Source organism: Scyliorhinus torazame, chromosome 5, assembly GCF_047496885.1.
Source record: "Scyliorhinus torazame isolate Kashiwa2021f chromosome 5, sScyTor2.1, whole genome shotgun sequence".
Taxonomy (NCBI): domain Eukaryota; kingdom Metazoa; phylum Chordata; class Chondrichthyes; order Carcharhiniformes; family Scyliorhinidae; genus Scyliorhinus; species Scyliorhinus torazame.
Window position 1 is genome coordinate 176,398,296 of NC_092711.1, and position 26,067 is coordinate 176,424,362.

General features: G+C 50.1%; 1 protein-coding gene and 1 long non-coding RNA gene across 2 annotated transcripts in view; one reads left to right on the forward strand and one right to left on the reverse strand.

Moving 5' to 3' along the window:
• Nucleotides 1–26,067, forward strand: part of LOC140418060 (uncharacterized) — a 69,347-nt gene that overhangs the window by 30,832 nt on the left and 12,448 nt on the right. The window contains 2 exon segments of the mRNA XM_072501487.1: nucleotides 1,064–1,249; nucleotides 9,565–9,853. Coding sequence (XP_072357588.1) covers nucleotides 1,064–1,249; nucleotides 9,565–9,853 — 475 coding nt within the window.
• On the reverse strand, nucleotides 15,779–21,231 carry LOC140422453 (uncharacterized). Its single transcript, XR_011947466.1, has 2 exons — nucleotides 20,813–21,231; nucleotides 15,779–17,148 (listed from the first exon to the last, which is right to left on the reverse strand). It is a non-coding gene; the product is annotated as an uncharacterized lncRNA (long non-coding RNA).

Sequence of the window (26,067 nt, forward strand, 5' to 3'; positions counted from 1 at the left end):
TCAAACACCAGTTAGACCACAGCCGGAGCACTGTGGACATTTCTGATCACCACATTACAGGAAGGATGTGATCACACGAGAGAGGCTGCAGAGGGGATTTATGATGATGTTACCCAGGAGGGAGAATTTTAACTATGAGGAAAGATTGGAGAGGCTGGGGTTGTTCTCGTTGGAACAGAGGAGGCTGAGGGGAGATTGAATTGAGTTGTGTGTAATTCTGAGGGGCTCAGATGGAGTGAATATTCCCCTCAGCAGAGCCCAACCCCTGCAGTCAAATATGAAGTCGCTGGTGTGTCAGGAAGTGGGATGAGTGAGTGACTCTCTATCCGCACAGAGAACATGGAAACAGCAGCTCCCCAGTTTGAACTCGCTGGTGTGTCAACAGGCTGGAGGATTGGCTGAATTCCATCCCACTCCTGGAGCATTTTTCAATGTCCTGTCCCCAGTGCCAGCAGGCTGCCTGACTGAGAGAAGCTCTGTCCACAGACAGAGCAGATGAATGGCCTGTTGTTAATATGTTGATGCTGGTATTCCGGGGACTTCCGGTGACAACATGTCGTTGGATGTCACATGTTAGATGGCTCCTGCCAGAGTCTCTGACTTTTGGATGTTTATGCCCAGTTTTGGGTCAGTTTTTAGATGAGTTGTTGAGGGACGTCATAAGGAGGCTGACGAATGTCGAAGTCCCAGAGGAAAGGTGCTGGAAAGAAGGGGGCGAGCGAAGGTCCGCCAGCGAGTGCTGCTGTGAGTCCTGCAGGAAGGAAGGTGGCGGGGGCTGGGTCATCGGGTGGGGCCGCTCCCCTCACCGGGGAAACTCTGACCGAGGTGATGTCAGAGCTTCAAACATAAGTAGATATTACCCCTTTGAACTGAATTGGCCACATTCCTCTTGGCGGTCTGTTCTATTCTCTGAGCCATCACCCATTTGTCCCGGCTGATCCTCGGTCGTCGCTGAAACGGAATCTTCGATGCTTGGTTCTTATTCTCCTTCTGACCCGTGTACCACACAGGTCAAATTTACTCTACTTCGAACTGTCGAATGACATCTTTCTTCTAACCACAGATCCATTCTTCAGACATTGTGGTTAAATGTGTCAACTCAGGTTCTGCTCAGCATTTCATTGGTGGTTTGGGAGGCTCCGAACGCGGTCATAAGGGGGGAGGTGATCCTGTTTCAGGCCAAGGTGGATAGGAAGGAGAGGGAGAAACGCCAACAACTGATGGAAGAGATTTTGGAGGTGGATGGGAGGTACGTGGGGGGCCTGGACCCGGGGCTCCTGGCAAAGAGTAAGGAGTTGCAGGCGAGGTTTGACCTATTGTCCACAGGGAAAGAGGTGCATCAGCTGAGAAGGGTAGTGGGGCTGTCTGAGTCTCGGGGGAAGGCAGAGTGTAGGTCAGCTACGTAGGGAGGCCGCAGCAAGGGAGATAGTTTGGGACAGGATGGAGGAGCTGGTGGTGGCTCTGGAACAGATTAATAACAGATCGGGACTTGTATAAGGAGTGGGAGATGATGGAGTTTTGGGGTGGGTTAGAGTGCCTGAGGTTGAGGGGGGTGGAGAGGGCAGGGTTGGAGGAGCTGATAAGGGTGGAGAAGGTGAAGATGGCGATTGGGAGGATACAGGCAGGGAAGGCTGCGGGGCCAGATGGGTTCCCAGTTGAATTTTATAAAAGATTTAAGGATAAGCTGGCGCCTTTGATGGTTAATGTTCAAGGACGCAATAGACAGTGGTGCCTTGCCGCAAACGATGGGGCAGGCGTCCATCTTCTTGTTGCTTCAGAAAGGCAAAGATGACTTCAGGTGGCAGCCATGGAGTGAGAGGTCACTTATTTGGTAGCTCCCGCTCGTGGTGGACCTTTGGGACCTTTTCCCGACTTATTGGGGATTTGATCGGTAAAATTGGAGACTGGTGAGGTAGAGGAGAAGAATCCCCTGCCAGTTTATGGAGACGTGGATCAGAAGTGGTCTGGAAAGGGGAGACTATTGGGCAAAGAAGGGAGTGAAGACTGCACAGGAAAACATGGCGGAGGCTCAGGGACTGGGATTGCCGGCCCAGTGGTCAATGGAGCAGCTGGTGAAATTCCTTCAGCAGAGCTTCGCCAAGCAAAGACAAGAGTACCTGGACCCGATTAAGACGGGGATTGACCGGGTGGGGCAAAGATTGGAAGCCCAGGGACAGGCGATCCAGAAGGTGGAAGAGGCGGTGGCTGAGCAAGAGGACCAGCTAACCGCGATGGCAGTGGAGCTGATGAGGGACCATCAGAATAGGCTGCAAGAGAAGGTGGAGGATCTGGAGACAGGTCACACAGGCAGAACCTGAGGATCGTTGGCCTCTCGGAGGGCATTGAGGGTTCGGACGCAGGGGCATATGTAGCGCGTATGTTCGAGGATCTGCTGGGGGAAGGCTTACTCGACCCTTGGAGGTGGACAGGGCGCACAGTGCACTTGAGTCGGTTGATCCGTGACCTCAAATTTTGGAATCTTTTTCCTGACGGAAGAAGGTGGAAGGGAGTATGTCCGGGGTGCGTGGGGTCCTTAATTATGCTGGCTGCCTTTCCGAGGCAGCGGAAATTGTAGAGTCAATGGATGGGAAGCTGGTTTGTGTGATGGACTGGGCTACATTCACGACCTCGTGTCGTTTCCTGCGGTCTTGGGCAGAGCAGGCTCCATACCAAGCTGTGATACAACCAGAAAGAATGCATTCTATGGTGCATCTGTAGAGGTTGGTGAGAGTCGTAGCTGACGTGCCAAATTTCCTTAGTCTTCTGAGAAAGTAGAGTGTTGGTGGGCTGGCCTAAGAAGGGTGATGGTTGATCGGCGGTGGGGGGTGGGTGCTCCCCGACCAGGCTGATCACATGGAATGCGAGAGGGCTGAATGGGCCGGTCAAGAGGGCTCGTGTGTTCGCGCATTTGAAGAGGTTGAAGGCGGACATGGCAATGTTACAAGAGACACACCTGAGGGTAGTGGATCAGACTAGGCTGAGGAACGGGTGGGTCGGGCAGATATTTCATTCGGGGCTAGACTCGAAAACTAGGGGGGTTGCGATCTTTTTTTAAATATAAATTTAGAGTAACCAATTTCATTTTTCTCCAATTAAGGGGCAGTTTAGCGTGGCCAATCCACCAAACCTGCACATCTTTGGGTTGTGGGGGTGAAACCCACGCAGACATGGGGAGAAAGTGCAAACCCCACATGGATAGCGACCCAGGGCCGGGATTCAAACCCGGGTCCTCAGTGCCACAATCCCAGTGCTAACCACTGCACCACATGCTGCCCCTCAGGGGGTTGCGATCTTGATTAATAAGCGGGTGTCATTTGAGGTCGGGAATATAGTGGCGGATCAGGGGGTAGGTATATCATGGTGAGTGGGAAGCTGGAGGGGATGCCGGTGGTATTAGTGAATATTCACGCACCAAATTGGGACGGCGCAAAGTTTATGAGGTGGGTGTTGGACGGCCAAGAACGAAGGAATTCTCTTTTTTCCCCACGTGCACAAAGTGTACTCCAGGATGATTTTTTTCATTTTGAACAAGGCTTTGCTGGCGGGAGTGGTGGATACCGAGTATTTGCCGATTGTTGTGTCGGATCATGCCCCACACTGGGTGGATCTACGGGTGAGCAAGAAGTAGGGTCAGCGACCGCGCTGGAGATTGGATGTAGGATTGTTGGCGGATGAGGGGGTGTGCGGGTGGGTGAGGGAGGCCATCCAGAATTATTTGGAGATAAATGACACGGGAGGTTTCGGCAGCAGCTGTTTGGGAAGCGCTGAAGGCAGTGGTTAGGGAGAAGCTAATTTTGATACGGGCTCATGGGAAGAAGGTGTAGTGGGTGGAGATAGATAGGCTGGTTAGGGAAGTACGCCAGGTGGACAGAAGGTATTCTGAAGCCCCGGAGGCAGGGTTCCTGAAGGAGCGGCAGAAGCTGCAGATGGAGTTTGGTCTGTTATCCACAGGGAAGGCGGTAGGGCAGCTGAGGAAGGCGAGGGGGGCGGTTTATGAGTATGGGGAGAAGGCCAGTAGGATGCTAGCACACCAGCTAAAGAAGAGGGAGGTGGCCAGGGAGATAGGAAGAGTGAAGGACAGACGGGGGAACACGATCTTGGACCCAGCGGGGGTGAATGGGGTGTTTAAGGAGTTTTATAGTCGGCTGTATGAGTCGGAACCCCCAGCTGGGGTGGAGGGGATGAGGCAGTTTTTGGAAGGGTTGGAGTTTCCGAAGGTGGAGGAAGGGTTAGTTGAGGGGTTGGGAGCCCCGATCGGGATTGTAGAAGCAATGGAGGGAATGGAGGCCATGCAGTGGAACACAGGGTCATTATATGCAGGCGACCTCCTCCTATACATTTCTGACCAGTTAGGGGTGTTGGGGGAGATTTTGCGGATCTTAGGGGAATTTGGCCGGTTCTCGGGGTACAAATTGAAGATGGGTAAGAGCGAGGTTTTTGTGATCCAGGCGAGCGGGCAGGAGAGGAGACTTGGGAAGCTGCCGTTTAAAATGGTGGGAGTTTCCGTTACTTGGGAATTCAGGTGGCACGGGGATGGGAGCAGTTACATAAATTAAATTTGACCCGGTTAGATGAACAAAGGAGGAGGACTTTCGGAGGTGGGACATGCTCCCGTTGTCACTGGCGGGGAGGGTACAGACCGTAAAAATGACGGTCCTCCCGAGATTTCTGTTTGTTTTCCAGTGCCTCCCTATTTTTATACCAAAGGCCTTTTTTAAGCGGGTGAACAGGGTGATTTCTGGTTGTGTGTGGGCGGGTAAAACCCCGCGAGTAAAGAAGGTGCTGTTAGAATGGAGCCGGGGGGGGGGCACTGCCGAACTTTAGTAACTACTACTGGGCGGCAAATATAGCCATGATCAGGAGGTGGGTAGCGGGGGAAGGGTCAGTGTGGGAGTGGGTAGGGGCAGAATCATGTAAGGGCACAAGTTTGGGGCATTGGTAACGGCCCCTCTGCCGTTCTCCCCAGCCCGATACTTCACAAACCCAGTGGTAGTGGCGGCTCTGAGAGTTTGGGGGCAGTGGCGGAAACATACGGGAGTGGGGGGAGCATCGGTGTGGGCTCCAATTTGTGGCAACCACTGGTTTGTCCCGGGGAGGCTGGATGGGGGGCTTCAGAGGCGGCAGAGAGCAGGGATTGAGAGGCTAGGGGATCTATTTATTGATGGAAGCTTTCCACATTTAGAGGATTTGGAGAAGGAGTTTGAATTGCCGCGAGGGAATGGGTTTCGATATCTGCAGATAAGGGATTTTGCGCGAAGGCAGGTTTCGACCTTTCCCCTTCTACCGCCACAGGGGATACAGGACAAGGTGGTTTCTGGAACGGGGGTGGGGGAGAAGGAGGTTTCAGAAATTTACAAAGAACTTATGGAGTGGGAGGAAACCCAGTTAGGTGAGCTAAAGCGTAAATGGGAAGATGAGTTGGGAGGAGAGGTAGAGGCGGGTCTGTGGGAGGATGCTCTGAACAGAGTCAACACGTCCTCATCATGTGCCAGGCTCAGCCTGATACAATTCAAGGTGGTTCATCGGACACACATGACGGTGTCCCGGATGAGCAAGGTTTTTGGGATAGAGGACAGGTGGGTGAAGTGCGCGAGAGGGCCTGCAAACCATGTCCACATGTTTTGGGCATGCCTGAAGCTTAGGGGACACTGGCAGGGATTTGCGGATGTCATGTCCATTGTGCTAAAAACAAGGGTGGCGCCGAGTCCAGAGGTGGCGATTTTTGGAGTTTTGGAAGATCCGGGAGTTCAGGGGGCGAGAGAGGCTGACGTCTTGGTCTTTGTCTCCTTGGTAGCCCGGAGACGGATATTGTTAGCATGGAGGGACTCGAAGCCCCCAAAATCAGGGGTTTGGGTCAGAGACATGGCTGGGTTTCGTAGACTTGAGAAAATTAAGTTCACCCTGAGAGGAGCAACGTTAGGGTTCGTTCGGAGGTGGCAGCCGTTTATCGACTTCTTTAGAGAAAACTAAACTGCCAGCAGAGGCAATAAAGGGGTGGGGGGTGATGGGATAGGGGGGTGTTAGGCTATTTTGTGTCTAGAGTAGGCGTGAGCTGTGGGAGATGGAGGGATGTTTACGCACTGAACTATGTTTACATTTGTATCGCTTATTGTAAGAAAAGCATAAATGCCTCAATAAAATGTTTTTAAAAATCTTTGCCCCTCGCACCTTAAACCTCTGTCACCCGGTAATTGACTTTTCCAACCTGGGAAAAGCTTCTGACCATCAACTCTGTCTGTGCCACTCAGAATTTTGTAAACTTTTATCAGGTCGTCCCTCAACCTCCGTCGCTCGAGTTTCGAATCCGAATTTATCCAACCTCTCCTGACAGCTAATCCCCTCCAGGCCAGGCAACATCCTGGTAAACCTCCTCTGTACTCTGTCCAAAGCCTCCACATCCTTTTGGTAATGTGGTGACCAGAATTGACGGCAATATTCCACGTGTGGCCTAACTAAAGTTCTGTACAGCTGCAGCATGACTTGCCAATTTTTATACTCAATGCCCCGACCAATGAAGACAAGCATAGAATCATAGAATTTACAGTGCAGAAGGCGGCCATTTGGCCCATCGATTCTGCACCGGCTCTTGCACCTACTTAAGCCCACACCTCAACCCTATCCCCATAACCCAGTAGCCCCACCCAACACTAAGGGCAATTTTGGTCACTAAGGGCAATTTAGCATGGCCAATCCACCTAATCTGCACATCTTTCAACTGCGGGAGGAAACCGGAGCACCCGGGGGAAACCCACGCACACACGGGGAGAATGTACAGACTCTGCACAGACAGCGACCCAAGCTGGGAATCGAACCTGGGACCCTGGAGCTGTGAAACAATTGTGCTAACCACTATGCCACCATGCTGAACAAGCATGTTGTATGCCTTCTTAGCTAACCTATCCAATTGCATTGCCACTTTCCGTGTTTTTTGTTGTTGTAAGTTCCCAATCTACCAGACCATGACAGTTTCGTTCTGCGGGAAACACCCAGATAAATTAGGCAAAAGAACCCTGTAACCACCATAGCCCATCTTCATGGCAACATGGCTGCTTTCCAACTAAATATCTTCCAACGTGCAAACACCTTTTCATTCTGTGCTCCTCGTCAAACTTGGAACCAGATAATCGCAACGAGGCTCAAAAATGGTCAGCCCACCGGAGGCAGAGGTGTTAGACCGGCCAGTCCAGCAGAAAGAAACCCTCCAATCATCACCATTCACCAGATGTCAGAATGAACAAAATGCAGTCCTGGATGTCAGTGAGAGCAGAAACAATAACAACGGAGCCAACATCTGTAATTTATTGTGAACTTGTTGGAGTCACAACAGGTACGATGAATCACAAAACCCCTTCCCACATTGAGAGCAGATGAATGGTCTCTCCCCAGAATTAACTCGTTTAGAATTTACCTTTTGAAGTTACTGATCTTTTCAGAGATCTTACACAGTTGATCTTGAGTTACAAGTTTCAACTTCCCATTTAAGCCTCAGGAAACTTGCTGTCTCTCTGTTGCTCATGTCAGTGACAGCCCAGTAACAGAGCTGAGGGCTGGAGATGCTGTGACCCCTTGTAGGAGCTGGAATCAGTAGAAAGAACCATAGTTTCTGATTGAGCTTTGTGTGAGCTGTCTGACCATGATGATATAAACAATAGCTAACCAAGTAATATGTTGTGATGAGGGTTTAGAAACAGACCCTGGGGAGACAAGTTAACTGAAGCTGTGGGTTTGTCAGCTGTACTGTGAAACCAGGCATCCAACAGCCACAGAGACCTGTAATATTGGACACTGGGTTTAACCCTGTTCTGTATCAAACAGACCTATCTGATACTGGGGGTGATATAATTAATCTGACCCTTAATTCATTCAATTCCAAAAGTGAATAACATTGATTCAAGTACAATGTTTGCTCTGTTAATCTGTGAATAAAGTGGTGTCAGTTCATGCATATCTGTGTCTGAACTCAATTTCATTACTTATTTTTGTTACTGACTAGGGTCTCTCCCACTCTCTGGCGCTCCTCTCTCTGGTGCCTCTCTCGCCCTCTGTCTCTCTGTTCTCTCTCTCCTCTCGAAGTCTCTGGTGCTCTTATCTTCAATGCCTCTCTCTCCCTCTGCTGCCTCTCTCTCTCTTCAATGCTTAGGAAGGCAGGTAGGGGCAGCAGGATGGCACAGTGATTAGCATTGCTGCCTCACGGCGCCGATGTTCCAGGTTTGATCCCAGCTCTGGGTCACTGTCCGTGTGGTGTTTGCACATGAAATGAAATGCAAATGAAAAATGAAATGAAAATGAAATGAAATTCACCCTTGTTTGCGTGGGTTTTGCCCCCACAACCCAAAGATGCGCAGGGTAGATGGATTGGCCACAATAAATTGCCCCTTAATTGGAGAAAAATGATTGGTTACTCTACATTTATATTTAAAAAAAGGAAGGCAGGTGGGATAGTTTCCTTTGGTAGCCGAGGGCCAAGAATATAAGAACAGGGAGATTGTGCTGGAACTGGATCAAACACCAGTTAGACCACAGCCGGAGCACTGTGGACATTTCTGATCACCACATTACAGGAAGGATGTGATCACACGAGAGAGGCTGCAGAGGGGATTTATGATGATGTTACCCAGGAGGGAGAATTTTAACTATGAGGAAAGATTGGAGAGGCTGGGGTTGTTCTCGTTGGAACAGAGGAGGCTGAGGGGAGATTGAATTGAGTTGTGTGTAATTCTGAGGGGCTCAGATGGAGTGAATATTCCCCTCAGCAGAGCCCAACCCCTGCAGTCAAATATGAAGTCGCTGGTGTGTCAGGAAGTGGGATGAGTGAGTGACTCTCTATCCGCACAGAGAACATGGAAACAGCAGCTCCCCAGTTTGAACTCGCTGGTGTGTCAACAGGCTGGAGGATTGGCTGAATTCCATCCCACTCCTGGAGCATTTTTCAATGTCCTGTCCCCAGTGCCAGCAGGCTGCCTGACTGAGAGAAGCTCTGTCCACAGACAGAGCAGATGAATGGCCTGTTGTTAATATGTTGATGCTGGTATTCCGGGGACTTCCGGTGACAACATGTCGTTGGATGTCACATGTTAGATGGCTCCTGCCAGAGTCTCTGACTTTTGGATGTTTATGCCCAGTTTTGGGTCAGTTTTTAGATGAGTTGTTGAGGGACGTCATAAGGAGGCTGACGAATGTCGAAGTCCCAGAGGAAAGGTGCTGGAAAGAAGGGGGCGAGCGAAGGTCCGCCAGCGAGTGCTGCTGTGAGTCCTGCAGGAAGGAAGGTGGCGGGGGCTGGGTCATCGGGTGGGGCCGCTCCCCTCACCGGGGAAACTCTGACCGAGGTGATGTCAGAGCTTCAAACATAAGTAGATATTACCCCTTTGAACTGAATTGGCCACATTCCTCTTGGCGGTCTGTTCTATTCTCTGAGCCATCACCCATTTGTCCCGGCTGATCCTCGGTCGTCGCTGAAACGGAATCTTCGATGCTTGGTTCTTATTCTCCTTCTGACCCGTGTACCACACAGGTCAAATTTACTCTACTTCGAACTGTCGAATGACATCTTTCTTCTAACCACAGATCCATTCTTCAGACATTGTGGTTAAATGTGTCAACTCAGGTTCTGCTCAGCATTTCATTGGTGGTTTGGGAGGCTCCGAACGCGGTCATAAGGGGGGAGGTGATCCTGTTTCAGGCCAAGGTGGATAGGAAGGAGAGGGAGAAACGCCAACAACTGATGGAAGAGATTTTGGAGGTGGATGGGAGGTACGTGGGGGGCCTGGACCCGGGGCTCCTGGCAAAGAGTAAGGAGTTGCAGGCGAGGTTTGACCTATTGTCCACAGGGAAAGAGGTGCATCAGCTGAGAAGGGTAGTGGGGCTGTCTGAGTCTCGGGGGAAGGCAGAGTGTAGGTCAGCTACGTAGGGAGGCCGCAGCAAGGGAGATAGTTTGGGACAGGATGGAGGAGCTGGTGGTGGCTCTGGAACAGATTAATAACAGATTGGGACTTGTATAAGGAGTGGGAGATGATGGAGTTTTGGGGTGGGTTAGAGTGCCTGAGGTTGAGGGGGGTGGAGAGGGCAGGGTTGGAGGAGCTGATAAGGGTGGAGAAGGTGAAGATGGCGATTGGGAGGATACAGGCAGGGAAGGCTGCGGGGCCAGATGGGTTCCCAGTTGAATTTTATAAAAGATTTAAGGATAAGCTGGCGCCTTTGATGGTTAATGTTCAAGGACGCAATAGACAGTGGTGCCTTGCCGCAAACGATGGGGCAGGCGTCCATCTTCTTGTTGCTTCAGAAAGGCAAAGATGACTTCAGGTGGCAGCCATGGAGTGAGAGGTCACTTATTTGGTAGCTCCCGCTCGTGGTGGACCTTTGGGACCTTTTCCCGACTTATTGGGGATTTGATCGGTAAAATTGGAGACTGGTGAGGTAGAGGAGAAGAATCCCCTGCCAGTTTATGGAGACGTGGATCAGAAGTGGTCTGGAAAGGGGAGACTATTGGGCAAAGAAGGGAGTGAAGACTGCACAGGAAAACATGGCGGAGGCTCAGGGACTGGGATTGCCGGCCCAGTGGTCAATGGAGCAGCTGGTGAAATTCCTTCAGCAGAGCTTCGCCAAGCAAAGACAAGAGTACCTGGACCCGATTAAGACGGGGATTGACCGGGTGGGGCAAAGATTGGAAGCCCAGGGACAGGCGATCCAGAAGGTGGAAGAGGCGGTGGCTGAGCAAGAGGACCAGCTAACCGCGATGGCAGTGGAGCTGATGAGGGACCATCAGAATAGGCTGCAAGAGAAGGTGGAGGATCTGGAGACAGGTCACACAGGCAGAACCTGAGGATCGTTGGCCTCTCGGAGGGCATTGAGGGTTCGGACGCAGGGGCATATGTAGCGCGTATGTTCGAGGATCTGCTGGGGGAAGGCTTACTCGACCCTTGGAGGTGGACAGGGCGCACAGTGCACTTGAGTCGGTTGATCCGTGACCTCAAATTTTGGAATCTTTTTCCTGACGGAAGAAGGTGGAAGGGAGTATGTCCGGGGTGCGTGGGGTCCTTAATTATGCTGGCTGCCTTTCCGAGGCAGCGGAAATTGTAGAGTCAATGGATGGGAAGCTGGTTTGTGTGATGGACTGGGCTACATTCACGACCTCGTGTCGTTTCCTGCGGTCTTGGGCAGAGCAGGCTCCATACCAAGCTGTGATACAACCAGAAAGAATGCATTCTATGGTGCATCTGTAGAGGTTGGTGAGAGTCGTAGCTGACGTGCCAAATTTCCTTAGTCTTCTGAGAAAGTAGAGTGTTGGTGGGCTGGCCTAAGAAGGGTGATGGTTGATCGGCGGTGGGGGGTGGGTGCTCCCCGACCAGGCTGATCACATGGAATGCGAGAGGGCTGAATGGGCCGGTCAAGAGGGCTCGTGTGTTCGCGCATTTGAAGAGGTTGAAGGCGGACATGGCAATGTTACAAGAGACACACCTGAGGGTAGTGGATCAGACTAGGCTGAGGAACGGGTGGGTCGGGCAGATATTTCATTCGGGGCTAGACTCGAAAACTAGGGGGGTTGCGATCTTTTTTTAAATATAAATTTAGAGTAACCAATTTCATTTTTCTCCAATTAAGGGGCAGTTTAGCGTGGCCAATCCACCAAACCTGCACATCTTTGGGTTGTGGGGGTGAAACCCACGCAGACATGGGGAGAAAGTGCAAACCCCACATGGATAGCGACCCAGGGCCGGGATTCAAACCCGGGTCCTCAGTGCCACAATCCCAGTGCTAACCACTGCACCACATGTTGCCCCTCAGGGGGTTGCGATCTTGATTAATAAGCGGGTGTCATTTGAGGTCGGGAATATAGTGGCGGATCAGGGGGTAGGTATATCATGGTGAGTGGGAAGCTGGAGGGGATGCCGGTGGTATTAGTGAATATTCACGCACCAAATTGGGACGGCGCAAAGTTTATGAGGTGGGTGTTGGACGGCCAAGAACGAAGGAATTCTCTTTTTTCCCCACGTGCACAAAGTGTACTCCAGGATGATTTTTTTCATTTTGAACAAGGCTTTGCTGGCGGGAGTGGTGGATACCGAGTATTTGCCGATTGTTGTGTCGGATCATGCCCCACACTGGGTGGATCTACGGGTGAGCAAGAAGTAGGGTCAGCGACCGCGCTGGAGATTGGATGTAGGATTGTTGGCGGATGAGGGGGTGTGCGGGTGGGTGAGGGAGGCCATCCAGAATTATTTGGAGATAAATGACACGGGAGGTTTCGGCAGCAGCTGTTTGGGAAGCGCTGAAGGCAGTGGTTAGGGAGAAGCTAATTTTGATACGGGCTCATGGGAAGAAGGTGTAGTGGGTGGAGATAGATAGGCTGGTTAGGGAAGTACGCCAGGTGGACAGAAGGTATTCTGAAGCCCCGGAGGCAGGGTTCCTGAAGGAGCGGCAGAAGCTGCAGATGGAGTTTGGTCTGTTATCCACAGGGAAGGCGGTAGGGCAGCTGAGGAAGGCGAGGGGGGCGGTTTATGAGTATGGGGAGAAGGCCAGTAGGATGCTAGCACACCAGCTAAAGAAGAGGGAGGTGGCCAGGGAGATAGGAAGAGTGAAGGACAGACGGGGGAACACGATCTTGGACCCAGCGGGGGTGAATGGGGTGTTTAAGGAGTTTTATAGTCGGCTGTATGAGTCGGAACCCCCAGCTGGGGTGGAGGGGATGAGGCAGTTTTTGGAAGGGTTGGAGTTTCCGAAGGTGGAGGAAGGGTTAGTTGAGGGGTTGGGAGCCCCGATCGGGATTGTAGAAGCAATGGAGGGAATGGAGGCCATGCAGTGGAACACAGGGTCATTATATGCAGGCGACCTCCTCCTATACATTTCTGACCAGTTAGGGGTGTTGGGGGAGATTTTGCGGATCTTAGGGGAATTTGGCCGGTTCTCGGGGTACAAATTGAAGATGGGTAAGAGCGAGGTTTTTGTGATCCAGGCGAGCGGGCAGGAGAGGAGACTTGGGAAGCTGCCGTTTAAAATGGTGGGAGTTTCCGTTACTTGGGAATTCAGGTGGCACGGGGATGGGAGCAGTTACATAAATTAAATTTGACCCGGTTAGATGAACAAAGGAGGAGGACTTTCGGAGGTGGGACATGCTCCCGTTGTCACTGGCGGGGAGGGTACAGACCGTAAAAATGACGGTCCTCCCGAGATTTCTGTTTGTTTTCCAGTGCCTCCCTATTTTTATACCAAAGGCCTTTTTTAAGCGGGTGAACAGGGTGATTTCTGGTTGTGTGTGGGCGGGTAAAACCCCGCGAGTAAAGAAGGTGCTGTTAGAATGGAGCCGGGGGGGGGGCACTGCCGAACTTTAGTAACTACTACTGGGCGGCAAATATAGCCATGATCAGGAGGTGGGTAGCGGGGGAAGGGTCAGTGTGGGAGTGGGTAGGGGCAGAATCATGTAAGGGCACAAGTTTGGGGCATTGGTAACGGCCCCTCTGCCGTTCTCCCCAGCCCGATACTTCACAAACCCAGTGGTAGTGGCGGCTCTGAGAGTTTGGGGGCAGTGGCGGAAACATACGGGAGTGGGGGGAGCATCGGTGTGGGCTCCAATTTGTGGCAACCACTGGTTTGTCCCGGGGAGGCTGGATGGGGGGCTTCAGAGGCGGCAGAGAGCAGGGATTGAGAGGCTAGGGGATCTATTTATTGATGGAAGCTTTCCACATTTAGAGGATTTGGAGAAGGAGTTTGAATTGCCGCGAGGGAATGGGTTTCGATATCTGCAGATAAGGGATTTTGCGCGAAGGCAGGTTTCGACCTTTCCCCTTCTACCGCCACAGGGGATACAGGACAAGGTGGTTTCTGGAACGGGGGTGGGGGAGAAGGAGGTTTCAGAAATTTACAAAGAACTTATGGAGTGGGAGGAAACCCAGTTAGGTGAGCTAAAGCGTAAATGGGAAGATGAGTTGGGAGGAGAGGTAGAGGCGGGTCTGTGGGAGGATGCTCTGAACAGAGTCAACACGTCCTCATCATGTGCCAGGCTCAGCCTGATACAATTCAAGGTGGTTCATCGGACACACATGACGGTGTCCCGGATGAGCAAGGTTTTTGGGATAGAGGACAGGTGGGTGAAGTGCGCGAGAGGGCCTGCAAACCATGTCCACATGTTTTGGGCATGCCTGAAGCTTAGGGGACACTGGCAGGGATTTGCGGATGTCATGTCCATTGTGCTAAAAACAAGGGTGGCGCCGAGTCCAGAGGTGGCGATTTTTGGAGTTTTGGAAGATCCGGGAGTTCAGGGGGCGAGAGAGGCTGACGTCTTGGTCTTTGTCTCCTTGGTAGCCCGGAGACGGATATTGTTAGCATGGAGGGACTCGAAGCCCCCAAAATCAGGGGTTTGGGTCAGAGACATGGCTGGGTTTCGTAGACTTGAGAAAATTAAGTTCACCCTGAGAGGATCAACGTTAGGGTTCGTTCGGAGGTGGCAGCCGTTTATCGACTTCTTTAGAGAAAACTAAACTGCCAGCAGAGGCAATAAAGGGGTGGGGGGTGATGGGATAGGGGGGTGTTAGGCTATTTTGTGTCTAGAGTAGGCGTGAGCTGTGGGAGATGGAGGGATGTTTACGCACTGAACTATGTTTACATTTGTATCGCTTATTGTAAGAAAAGCATAAATGCCTCAATAAAATGTTTTTAAAAATCTTTGCCCCTCGCACCTTAAACCTCTGTCACCCGGTAATTGACTTTTCCAACCTGGGAAAAGCTTCTGACCATCAACTCTGTCTGTGCCACTCAGAATTTTGTAAACTTTTATCAGGTCGTCCCTCAACCTCCGTCGCTCGAGTTTCGAATCCGAATTTATCCAACCTCTCCTGACAGCTAATCCCCTCCAGGCCAGGCAACATCCTGGTAAACCTCCTCTGTACTCTGTCCAAAGCCTCCACATCCTTTTGGTAATGTGGTGACCAGAATTGACGGCAATATTCCACGTGTGGCCTAACTAAAGTTCTGTACAGCTGCAGCATGACTTGCCAATTTTTATACTCAATGCCCCGACCAATGAAGACAAGCATAGAATCATAGAATTTACAGTGCAGAAGGCGGCCATTTGGCCCATCGATTCTGCACCGGCTCTTGCACCTACTTAAGCCCACACCTCAACCCTATCCCCATAACCCAGTAGCCCCACCCAACACTAAGGGCAATTTTGGTCACTAAGGGCAATTTAGCATGGCCAATCCACCTAATCTGCACATCTTTCAACTGCGGGAGGAAACCGGAGCACCCGGGGGAAACCCACGCACACACGGGGAGAATGTACAGACTCTGCACAGACAGCGACCCAAGCTGGGAATCGAACCTGGGACCCTGGAGCTGTGAAACAATTGTGCTAACCACTATGCCACCATGCTGAACAAGCATGTTGTATGCCTTCTTAGCTAACCTATCCAATTGCATTGCCACTTTCCGTGTTTTTTGTTGTTGTAAGTTCCCAATCTACCAGACCATGACAGTTTCGTTCTGCGGGAAACACCCAGATAAATTAGGCAAAAGAACCCTGTAACCACCATAGCCCATCTTCATGGCAACATGGCTGCTTTCCAACTAAATATCTTCCAACGTGCAAACACCTTTTCATTCTGTGCTCCTCGTCAAACTTGGAACCAGATAATCGCAACGAGGCTCAAAAATGGTCAGCCCACCGGAGGCAGAGGTGTTAGACCGGCCAGTCCAGCAGAAAGAAACCCTCCAATCATCACCATTCACCAGATGTCAGAATGAACAAAATGCAGTCCTGGATGTCAGTGAGAGCAGAAACAATAACAACGGAGCCAACATCTGTAATTTATTGTGAACTTGTTGGAGTCACAACAGGTACGATGAATCACAAAACCCCTTCCCACATTGAGAGCAGATGAATGGTCTCTCCCCAGAATTAACTCGCTAGTCTCTCCGGATAATTGAATGTCTCCCCTGCTCAGAGCAGGTGAATGGCCTCTTCCAGGTGTGAACTCGCCAATGTTCCTGCTGGGTGTCTGGATATCTGAATCCCTTCTCTCACTAAAAGCAGGTGAACGGCGTCTCCCCTGTGTGAACTCGCTGATGCGTCCGCAGGTTGGATAACTGAGTGAATCTCTTCTCACACTGAGAGCAGGTGAACGGCCTTTCCCCAGTGTGAACTCGCTGGTGTGTCTGCAGGTGGGATGCCCGAGTGAATCTCTTCCCACACTGAGAGCAGGTGAACGCCTTCTCCTCAGTGTGAACTCGCTGATGCGTCCGCAGGCTGGATAACTGAGCAAATCCCTTCTCACACTGAGAGCAGGTGAACGGCCTCTCCCCAGTGTGAGTTCGCTGGTGTTTCTGCAGGTTCGATGATTGAGTGAATCTCTTCTCACACTGAGAGCAGGTGAACGGCCTCTCCCCAGTGTGAACTCGCTGGTGTTTCTGCAAGTCGGATGATTGAGTGAATCTCTTCTCACACTGAGAGCAGGTGAATGGCCTCTCCCCAGTGTGAACTCGCTGGTGTGTCTGCAGGTGGGATGACCGAGTGAATCTCTTCTCACACTGAGAGCAGGTAAACGGCTTCTCCCCAGTGTGAACTTGCTGATGTGACAGCAGGCTCGATGAAGTAATGAATCCCTTCTCACACTGAGAGCAGGTGAACGGCCTCTCCCCAGTGTGAATTCGCTGGTGTTTCTGCAGGGCAGATGATTGAGTGAATCCCTTCTCACACTGAGAGCAAGTGAACGGCCTGTTCCCAGTGTGAATGCGCCAATGAGCTTCCAGTGCAGATGGAAACCTGAACCCCTTCCCACAGTTCCCACATTTCCACCGTTTCTCCAGGGTCCGGGTGTCCTCGTGTCTCTCCAGGTTTGTGGATCAGTTGAAACCTCGTCCACACACAGAACACGTGTACGATCTCTCCCTGCTGTGAATGGTGCGATGTTTTTTCAGGCTGTGTAACTGGTTAAAGCTCGTTCCACAGTCAGTGCTCCAGAACACTCTCACTCGGGTGTGTGTGTCTCGGTGCTTTTCCAGTCACAATGATGTTTAAAATCTTTTGAAGCCGACAGAAAAGACAAACATTTCTCCTTCTAGATTCAATGTCCGGTGATATTCAGTTCCAAGGAATTGAGAGACTCTGTTAGTTCGAGAGGTGGGATTTCTGTCTGTAATTCCTCCTCTTCAAATATCCTGTAAAAACAATTTACAAAAGACATAATTGTCAGTAAAGGATAGAAATTCAGAACAGACAATTCTAGTTCCTAGAGAACATTCTTTCCTCTCTCATTCCCCAAAGCTGTAAATCTCCGTCCCACACACTCTCCCTCCATTCTCACTCTGCTGTATCTAATATCCACCCTCCCAATTCTCCTGAAGGTGCGGATTCAGGCTGATTGACAGATCCATGCTCACTGCTTCCTATCCTAGGCGCAGAGTTCATAAGAAATACGAGTGCAGTTGGCCATTCGGCCCATCGAGCCTGCTCGTCTATTCTGTGGGATCATTGGCCGATCTATGTCAGCGACATTCTCCGTGTTATTGACCAGAGGCTGAGTGTGCTGACTCAATATCTGTGAGCTCATGAGGCCACGCTGCGAAACGCCATGAAGAGATTCGATGATCCCGAGGAGAGAATCCAGAATGTTGAGCAAGATGCCTCCTCGGCAGAGGCAAGAATTTAATCCTTGGAATACTGGCTGAGTGGTGTGGTGGACTCCTGGAGAACCGAGGGTCAGAGAAAGAACATCCAAGTCGTCGGCCTGCCAGAAGGTGTGGAGGGTGAGGCTCCCGTTAGGTTCTTCAAGGACCGGCTGCCACGTTTTCTCAAGCTGGATGTGAAGCCTGAGCGATTCAAATTAGAAAGGGCATCGGATCCTGTCTTTGAGGCCGGGGTATGTTTTCATCCCAGGCCTGTAGTCTTTCACTTCCACAACTTGAAAGGTCACCAGAGGGTCCTGGAGACGGGTCAGGTGAGGTAGGACCTGGCTCCCACCTCACCGTACAGTGAATTATGTTGCTTTATTCTGTGACCCTGTAAATTGTATCTGACAACTCCGTCAAGTCTTTCAATAATCCGACTACTGCCTTGGCCTTCGCTAAATCCTCGAAGGGCAAGGATTGGAGCAATGATTTGCAGCTCAGACTAACTCAGGCTCTAATCCGGACTCTTTCCCTATCATGGTGTTGGTGTCTGAATTTGTTATCTTTTATCCTGTTGAAGGGAGTTGTTATTCTGTGAGCACCGATTGAATGTCTTCTTCTTCTCCTCGAGTGTTCCAGGGACTCGTATTATCTTATCTCAGTTATGGTAGATGTGCCGTGTGCTTATTATCCATCATCTTTCTTCTATTATCCGAGCGTTAATCATGGCAGAACCGAGTGGTGCCATTGCCGAAAGGGTGGTTCCACTGTGCTAAAGTGGATTGGTCACACTAAATTGCCGCTTAGTGTCCAAGATGTGTAGGTTTGGTGGGTTGACCATGATCAATGCACCGGGTTACGAGGATAGAATGGGGAGTGGGCTTCAGTGAAGTGTTCTTTCTGAGGCTCAGTGCAGACTTGAGGGGTGAATTGCCTTCTGCACTATAGGAGTTCTATGTCATCTATGTTGTGTTATTCATTTTAATTTGTATATGCTGTTAGTCTGTTTGTAATATTTTACAAACTGAATTGTTATCCTCTGTTTTTATATAATCTTACCCTCTTTCCCCACTCACTATTTTAACCTGTTAACTGGTTGTTCAATTGATCTGGCATTTCATCTCGAGACTCTGGTCCCTCAAATATCCTGTTCCAAATTAATTCTGCAATGTGTTTTCCTAAGCTGGCACCGAGCGGGAATTAAAAGGATGGGGGATTTATTAATCGATGTGACTTTTGCCAGTCTGAGGGCGCTGGAGGAGAAATTTGGGTTACCTCCGGGAAATACCTTTCGGTATATGCAGGTTCGGGCATTCGTGAGAAAGCAGGTAGGGGAATTCCCGCTGCTGCCGGCCCAAAGGATACAGGACAGGGTGGTTTCGGGCATGTGGGTCTGGGAGGGCAAGATATCGGAGATATACTAGGAGCTGCAGGAGGCGGAGGCAGCCTCGGTGGAGGAGCTGAAGGGCAAGTGGGAGGAGGAGCTGGGTGAGGAGCTGGATGAGGGCCTGTGGGCTGATGCCCTGGGCAGGGTCAATTCCTCCTCATCTTGCGCCAGGCTCAACTTGATCCAGCTTAAAGTGGTGCATATGACAGGGGGCGAGGATGAGTACGTTTTTTTGGGTAGAGGACAGGTATATGAGGTGTTTAGGGAGCCCAGCAAACCACGCCCATATGTTTTGGACATGCCCAGCGCTTACGGAATTTTGGAAGGGCTTCGCAAATGCTATGTCCAAGGTCTTGGATACTTGGGTCAAACCGAGCTGGGGGATAGCAATATTTTGGGTATCGGATGCTCCGGGAGTGCAGGGGTCGAAAGAGGCCGGAGTTCTGGCCTTTGCCTCCTTGGTAGCCCGGAGAAGACTCTTGTTAATGTGGAGGGACGCGAAGCCCCGAAGCGTAGAGGCTTGGGTCAATGACATGGCGGGGTTTCTTAGGTTGGAGAAGATAAAGTTTGCCTTGCGAGGGTCCTGGCAGTGGTTCTCCGGGCGGTGGCAACGTTCCTTGACTTTCTGGCGGAACGTTAGGGGGAGGTCAGCAGTATCAGCAACCTGGGGGGAGGGGGGGTGGAGGAGGAGGAGGGGGGCGGGCTGATTTCTTTTGCTTTTTGTAAGGGCCGCATGTCCCATTTTGCTTTGAGATGGGTGTTAAATTGTTAATCGTTTAGAGGGTTAAGTTATTTTGTTTTGTTGGCATATTGCCCTGTTTTCTTCGTATTATTTTCCTTTTTGGAGTGTTTTGTAAAATTATTGAAAAACCTGGAATGAAAACATTTATTAAAATTTTTTTTTTTTAAATTTGCAGTGTATTGCTTGGATTTATGTTGGCAATATCTCTTGTTCCTCTCTGTGCCCATTTTCCACCATTTTTTCTGTCACTCTGTTGCACTCATTGTTTAAAAAATGAATTTTTAAAAAGCAACTCATTACAAATCTGTCCACCTCATCCGTGAATATATTCAATGACCCCCACACCCCACTGGTCCCTGTGGAAGAGAAATCCTGACACTAATAACCCTCTGAGGGAAGAGATGACTGGAAATATATAACATAGCGTCAGTACAATATTACACAACTGGAAATAATAATAAATGTACTGTATTACAGAACCATAAATAATATATCTAATCTGTCCCATATAACAACACAAAACACACTTGGCTTTACCAAGATGGCGCCGGAGCGAGGCGACTCTCTGCGAGCTCTCACAAACTGATCAACTTTTGACTTAACTTATACTCATTCTAATCTTTTAAAATTTAATTCTGAACCTAACATTATTACTAACCTCTCTCTTTTACATTGTATATGTTGTGTTGCCCTATTATGTATTTTCTTTTATTCCCTTTTCTTCTCATGTACTTAATGATCTGTTGAGCTGCTCGCAGAAAAATACTTTTCACTGTACCTCGGTACACGTGACAATAAACCAATCCAATCCAATCCAAAACATGTCTGTCTGATATTAATTTACTGCCCCTTAAATGTCAGCCACCTTCTGGGGAAACCAGCCCTTGAATTGTGAACATTGGGAAAGAGACCTTCCTTTTAGCCAGACAAATGTGTCAAGCTGAGGGAGCAAAGGATGTCAATGTCTTTAAGAGAGAGACCTGGGCCAAGCTTTGCAGAGTCTGCACCCTCCCTGGATTCACTTCCTTTCCCTTCAGAATGAGAAAATAAATGGAAAGGGGGAGAAAAGAAATTGTTTTACTCACAAATGTTGGAGACAGGAGGAAGTTTTCAGTCTGTGTGAGGCCCCAGTTTTGCTCAGTGTCCAGCTTCCGTATTCAGACAACGGGGAAGCTGATTGGATGGGGAAGAGAGTCCTTCCGGTTCACTAACTCGCCCCATTGGTCAACAACTTTCCGGCGCACGCAGAGGAATCCGCGGTGACGTCTCAAAGTCCAGTGCGCAGGTCCGGCGCGCAGACACACCAGCTCCGCCCCACTCATTGTTCCCGCTCCTCCCCAGACAAGGTTTCCAGGCAACCGGCTGACATCTCCGGCCAGAGAGAAGCCTCTCGGTTATTTCCCCTCCCCCCGGCCCGGGACTGCGCATGTCCAAGAGAGAGAGAGAGGCGAGGGAAAGCCCATCCCCTGACCTTCCTGCTGAGGCGTTGACCAATGGGAAGAGTTAGGACCGGAAGGACTCTCCTCCTCCAGCCAATCACCGCGAGCTTTGTGTGACTGGAGATTGAGCTTCACACTGTCTGATACCTCCTGTCTCCAACATCTGTGAATAAAACAATTATTTTCTCATTCTGGCCTTCAATTGGTCAGTTGCAGCAACTGAAGGGAAAGGAAGTGAATCCAGGGAAGGTGCAGACTCTGGAAATCATGGCCCAGGTCTCTCACTCTCTCTTAAAGTATCTCTCTTTAAGACAGTGATGTGGAGATGCCGGCGTTGGACTGCGGTGAGCGCAGTAAGAAGTCTTACAACACCAGGTTAAAGTCCAACAGGTTTGTTTCAAATCACTTTCGGAGCGCTGCTCCTTCCTCCGGTGAATGAAGAGGTAGGTTCCAGAAACATATATATTATATATATATATAGACAAAGTCAAAGATGCAAGACAATGCTTTGAATGCGAGCATTTGCAGGTAATTAAGTCTACAGATCTGGAGAGAGGGGTAATCCCAGGTTAAAGAGATATGAATTATCTCAAGCCAGGACAGTTGGTAGGATTTTGCAAACGCAGGCCAGGTGGTGGGGGGTGAATGTAATGTGAAATGAATCCAAGGTCCCGGTTGAGGACATACTCTTATGTGCGGAACTTGGCAATAAGTTTCTGTTCGGCGATTCTGCATCGTCGTGCGTCCTGAAGGCCGCTTTCATAGAATTTACAGTGCAGGAGGCCATTCGGCCCATCGAGTCTGCACCGGCTCTTGGAAAGAGCATCCTACCCAAGGTCAACACCTCCACCCTATCCCCATAACCCAGTAATCCCACCCAACACTAAGGGCAATTTTGGACACTAAGGGCAATTTATCACGGCCAATCCACCTAACCTGCACATCTTTGGACTGTGGGAGGAAACTGGAGCACCCGGAGGAAACCCACGCACACACGGGGAGGATGTGCAGACTCCGCACAGACAGTGACCCAAGCCGGAATCGAACCTGGGACCCTGGAGCTGTGAAGCAATTGTGCTATCCACAATGCTACCGTGCCGCCTTGGAGAATGCTTACCCAGAGATCAGAGGCTGAATGCCCTTGACTGCTGAAGTGTTCCCCGACTGGAAGGGAACATTCCTGCCTGGCGATTGTTGCGTGATGCCCCTTCGTCCGTTGTCGCAGCGTCTGCATGGTCTCGCCACTGTACCGTGCTTCGGGACATCCTTTCCTGCAGCGTATAAGGTAGACAACATTGGCAGAGTTGCAGGAGTATGTACCGTGTACCTGGTGGGTGGTGTTCTCACGTGTAATGGTGGTACCCATGTCGATGATCTGGCACATCTTGCAGAGATTGCCATGGCAGGGTTGTGTGGTGTCGTGGTCACTGTTCTGAAGGCTGGGTAGTTTGCTGCAAACAATGGTTTGCTTGAGGTTGCGCGGTTGTTTGAAGGTAAGCAGTGGGGGTGTGGGGATGACCTTGGCAAGATGTTCGTCTTCATTGATGGTATGTTGAAGGCTGTGAAGAAGATGTTGTAGTTTCTCCGCTCCGAGGAAATACTGGACGACGAAGGGTACTCTGTCTGTTGTGTCCCGTGTTTGTCTTCTGAGGAGGTTGGTGCGTTTTTTTTGCTATGTCGCATTGGAACTGTCGATCGATGAGTCGAGCACCATATCCCGTTCGTACGAGCATATCTTTCTGCATCTGTAGATGTCTGTTACGCTCCTCCTTATCTGAGCAGATCCTGTGTATACGGAGGGCTTGTCCATAGGGAATAGCTTCTTTAATATGTTTAGGCTGGAAGCTGGAGAAGTGGAGCACCGTGAGGTTATCCGTGGGGTTGCGGTAAAGCGAAGGGCTGAGGTGACCGTCCTTGATGGAGATGAGTGTGTCCAAGAATGCAACCGATTTTGGAGAGTAGTCCATAGTGAGTCTGATGGTGGGATGGAACTTATTGATGTCATCATGTAGTCGTTTCAATAATTCTTCGCTGTGGGTCCAAAGGAAAAAAATGTCATCAATGTATCTGGTGTATAACGTTGGTTGATGGTCCTGTGCGGTGAGGAGGTCTTGTTCAAACTTGTGCATGAAGATGTTGGCATATTGAGGTGCGAATTTGGTCTACATGGCTGTTCCGTGTGTCTTGATGAAGAACTTGTTGTCTAAGGTGAAGACATTGTGATCCAGAATGAAGCTGATGAGTTGCAGAATTGCGTCTGGAGATTGGCAGTTAACGGTGTTTGAGTACTGAGGCTGTTGCAGCAATGCCGTCATCATGGGGGATGCTGGTGTAGAGTGCCAAGACGTCCATTGTGACGAGGAATCCTGGTTCAATTGGTCCATGGATGCTGAGTTTCTGTAAGAAGTCCGCCGTATCACGACAGAAGCTGGGCGTTCCTTGTACGATGGGTTTCAAAGATGCCCTCGATGTAGCCAGAGAGGTTCTCACACGGGGTCCCATTGCCTGATATGATAGGATGGCCTGGTGTGTCGGCCTTGTCTATTTTCGGGAGGCAGTAGAGATCTCCAACGCGGGAAGGTCTGGATCCAAGGTCTTGATCAGTCTATTGAGTTGGCGGGTGTGTTCCTTGGTTGCATCTGCAGGTAATGCCTGTCGTGTTCCTGGTTGTTGAGTTGTCGGTACATTTCTTTGCAGTAGTCCGTTCTGTTCAGTACGACAGTGGCCCCCCCTTTGTCTGCTGGTTTGATGACGATGCTGCGGTTGGTCTTGAGAGCGCGGATGGCATTGTGTTGTGCTTGGGTGACGTTCGGGGCTGTCTTGTGAATGCGACTGATGAATCTGGCATTGACGCGACTCCTGACGGCTTGAGCATACATGTCGAGTCGAGGGCAGCAGCATTCTGGAGGGGTCCAATTCGACTCTTTCCTCTTCGGTTGCCGCACCGCAGATCTCTCGGTCTGCTGTTCTGGTTCATTGGTAGTCTGCTTGTGTTCGCTGTTGGCCTCTTGGGGTCTATGGAAGAATTCCCAGAGCCTCATTTGCCTGATGAACTCCTCCGTGTCTGCCGCGAGACTGATGGCGCAGAATCGCCGAGCAGAAGCTTATAGCCAAGTTCCGCACACATGAGTGCGGCCTCAACCGGGATATGGGGTTCATGTCGCATTACATTCATCCCCCACCATCTGGCCTGCGAAATCCTACCAACTGTCCTGGCTTGACACAATTCACACCTCTTTAACCTGGGGTTACCCCATCTCTGGATCTGTAAAGATTTAATCACCTGCTAATGCTCGCATTCCAAGCATTAAGACCATAAGACATAGGAGCGGAAGTAAGGCCATTCGGCCCATCGAGTCCATTCCACCATTCAATCATGGCTGATTTCAACTCCATTTACCCGCTCTCTCTCCATAGCCCTTAATTCCTCGAGAAATCAAGAATTTATCAACCTCTGTCTTAAAGACACTCAACATCCCGGCCTCCACCGCCCTCTGTGGCAATGAATTCCACAGACCCACCACTCTTTGGCTGAAGAAATTTCTCCTCATCTCTGTTCTAAAGTGACTCCCTTTTATTCTAAGGCTGTGCCCGGGTCCTCGTCTCCCCTGCTAATGGAAACAACTTCCCTACGTCCACCATATCTAAACCATTCATTATCTTGTAAGTTTCTATTGGCTCTCCCCTCAACCTCCTCAACTCCAATGTATATAATCCCAGGATCCTCAGACGTTCATCGTATGTTAGGCCTACCATTCCTGGGATCATCCGTGTGAATCTCCGCTGGACCCGCTCCAGTGCCAGTATGTCCTTCCTGAGGTGTGGGGCCCAAAATTGTTCACAGTATTCTAAATGGGGCCTAACTAATGCTTTATAAAACTTCAGAAGTACATCCCTGCTTTTATATTCCAAGCCTCTTGAGATAAATGACAACATTGCATTTGCTTTCTGAATTACGGACTCAACCTGCAAGTTTGCCTTCAGAGAATCCTGGACTAGGACTCCCAAGTCCCTTTGTACTTCAGCATTATGAATTTTGTCACCGTTTAGAAAATAGTCCATGCCTCTATTCTTTTTTCCAAAGTGCAAGACCTCGCACTTGCCCACGTTGAATTTCATCAGCCATTTCTTGGACCACTCTCCTAAACTGTCTAAATCTTTCTGCAGCCTCCCCACCTCCTCCATACTACCTGCCCCTCCACCTATCTTTGTATCATCGGCAAACGTAGCCAGAATGCCCCCAGTCCCGTCATCTAGATCGTTAGTATATAAAGATAACAGCTGTGGCCCCAACACTGAACCCTGCGGGACACCACTCGTCACCGGTTGCCATTCCGAAAAAGAACCTTTTATCCCAACTCTCTGCCTTCTGCCTGACAGCCAATCGTCAATCCATGTTAGTACCTTGCCTCGAATACCATGGGCCCTTATTTTACTCAGCAGTCTCCCGTGAGGCACCTTATCAAAGGCCTTTTGGAAGTCAAGATAGATAACATCCAATGGCTCTCCTTGGTCTAACCTATTTGTTATCTCTTCAAAGAACTCTTAACAGGTTTGTCAGGCACGACCTCCCCTTACTAAATCCATGCTGACTTGTCCTAATCCGACCCTGCACTTCCAAGAATTTAGAAATCTCATCCTTAACAATGGATTCTAGAATCTTGCCAACAACCGAGGTTAGGCTAATTGGCCTATAATTTTCCATCTTTTTCCTTGTTCTTTTCTTGAACAGGGGGGTTACAACAGCGATTTTCCAATCCTCTGGGACTTTCCCTGACTCCAGTGACTTTTGAAAGATCATAACTAACACCTCCACTATTTCTTCAGCTATCTCCTTTAGAACTCTAGGATGTAGTCCATCTGGGCCTCGAGATTTATCAATTTTTAGACCTCTTAGTTTC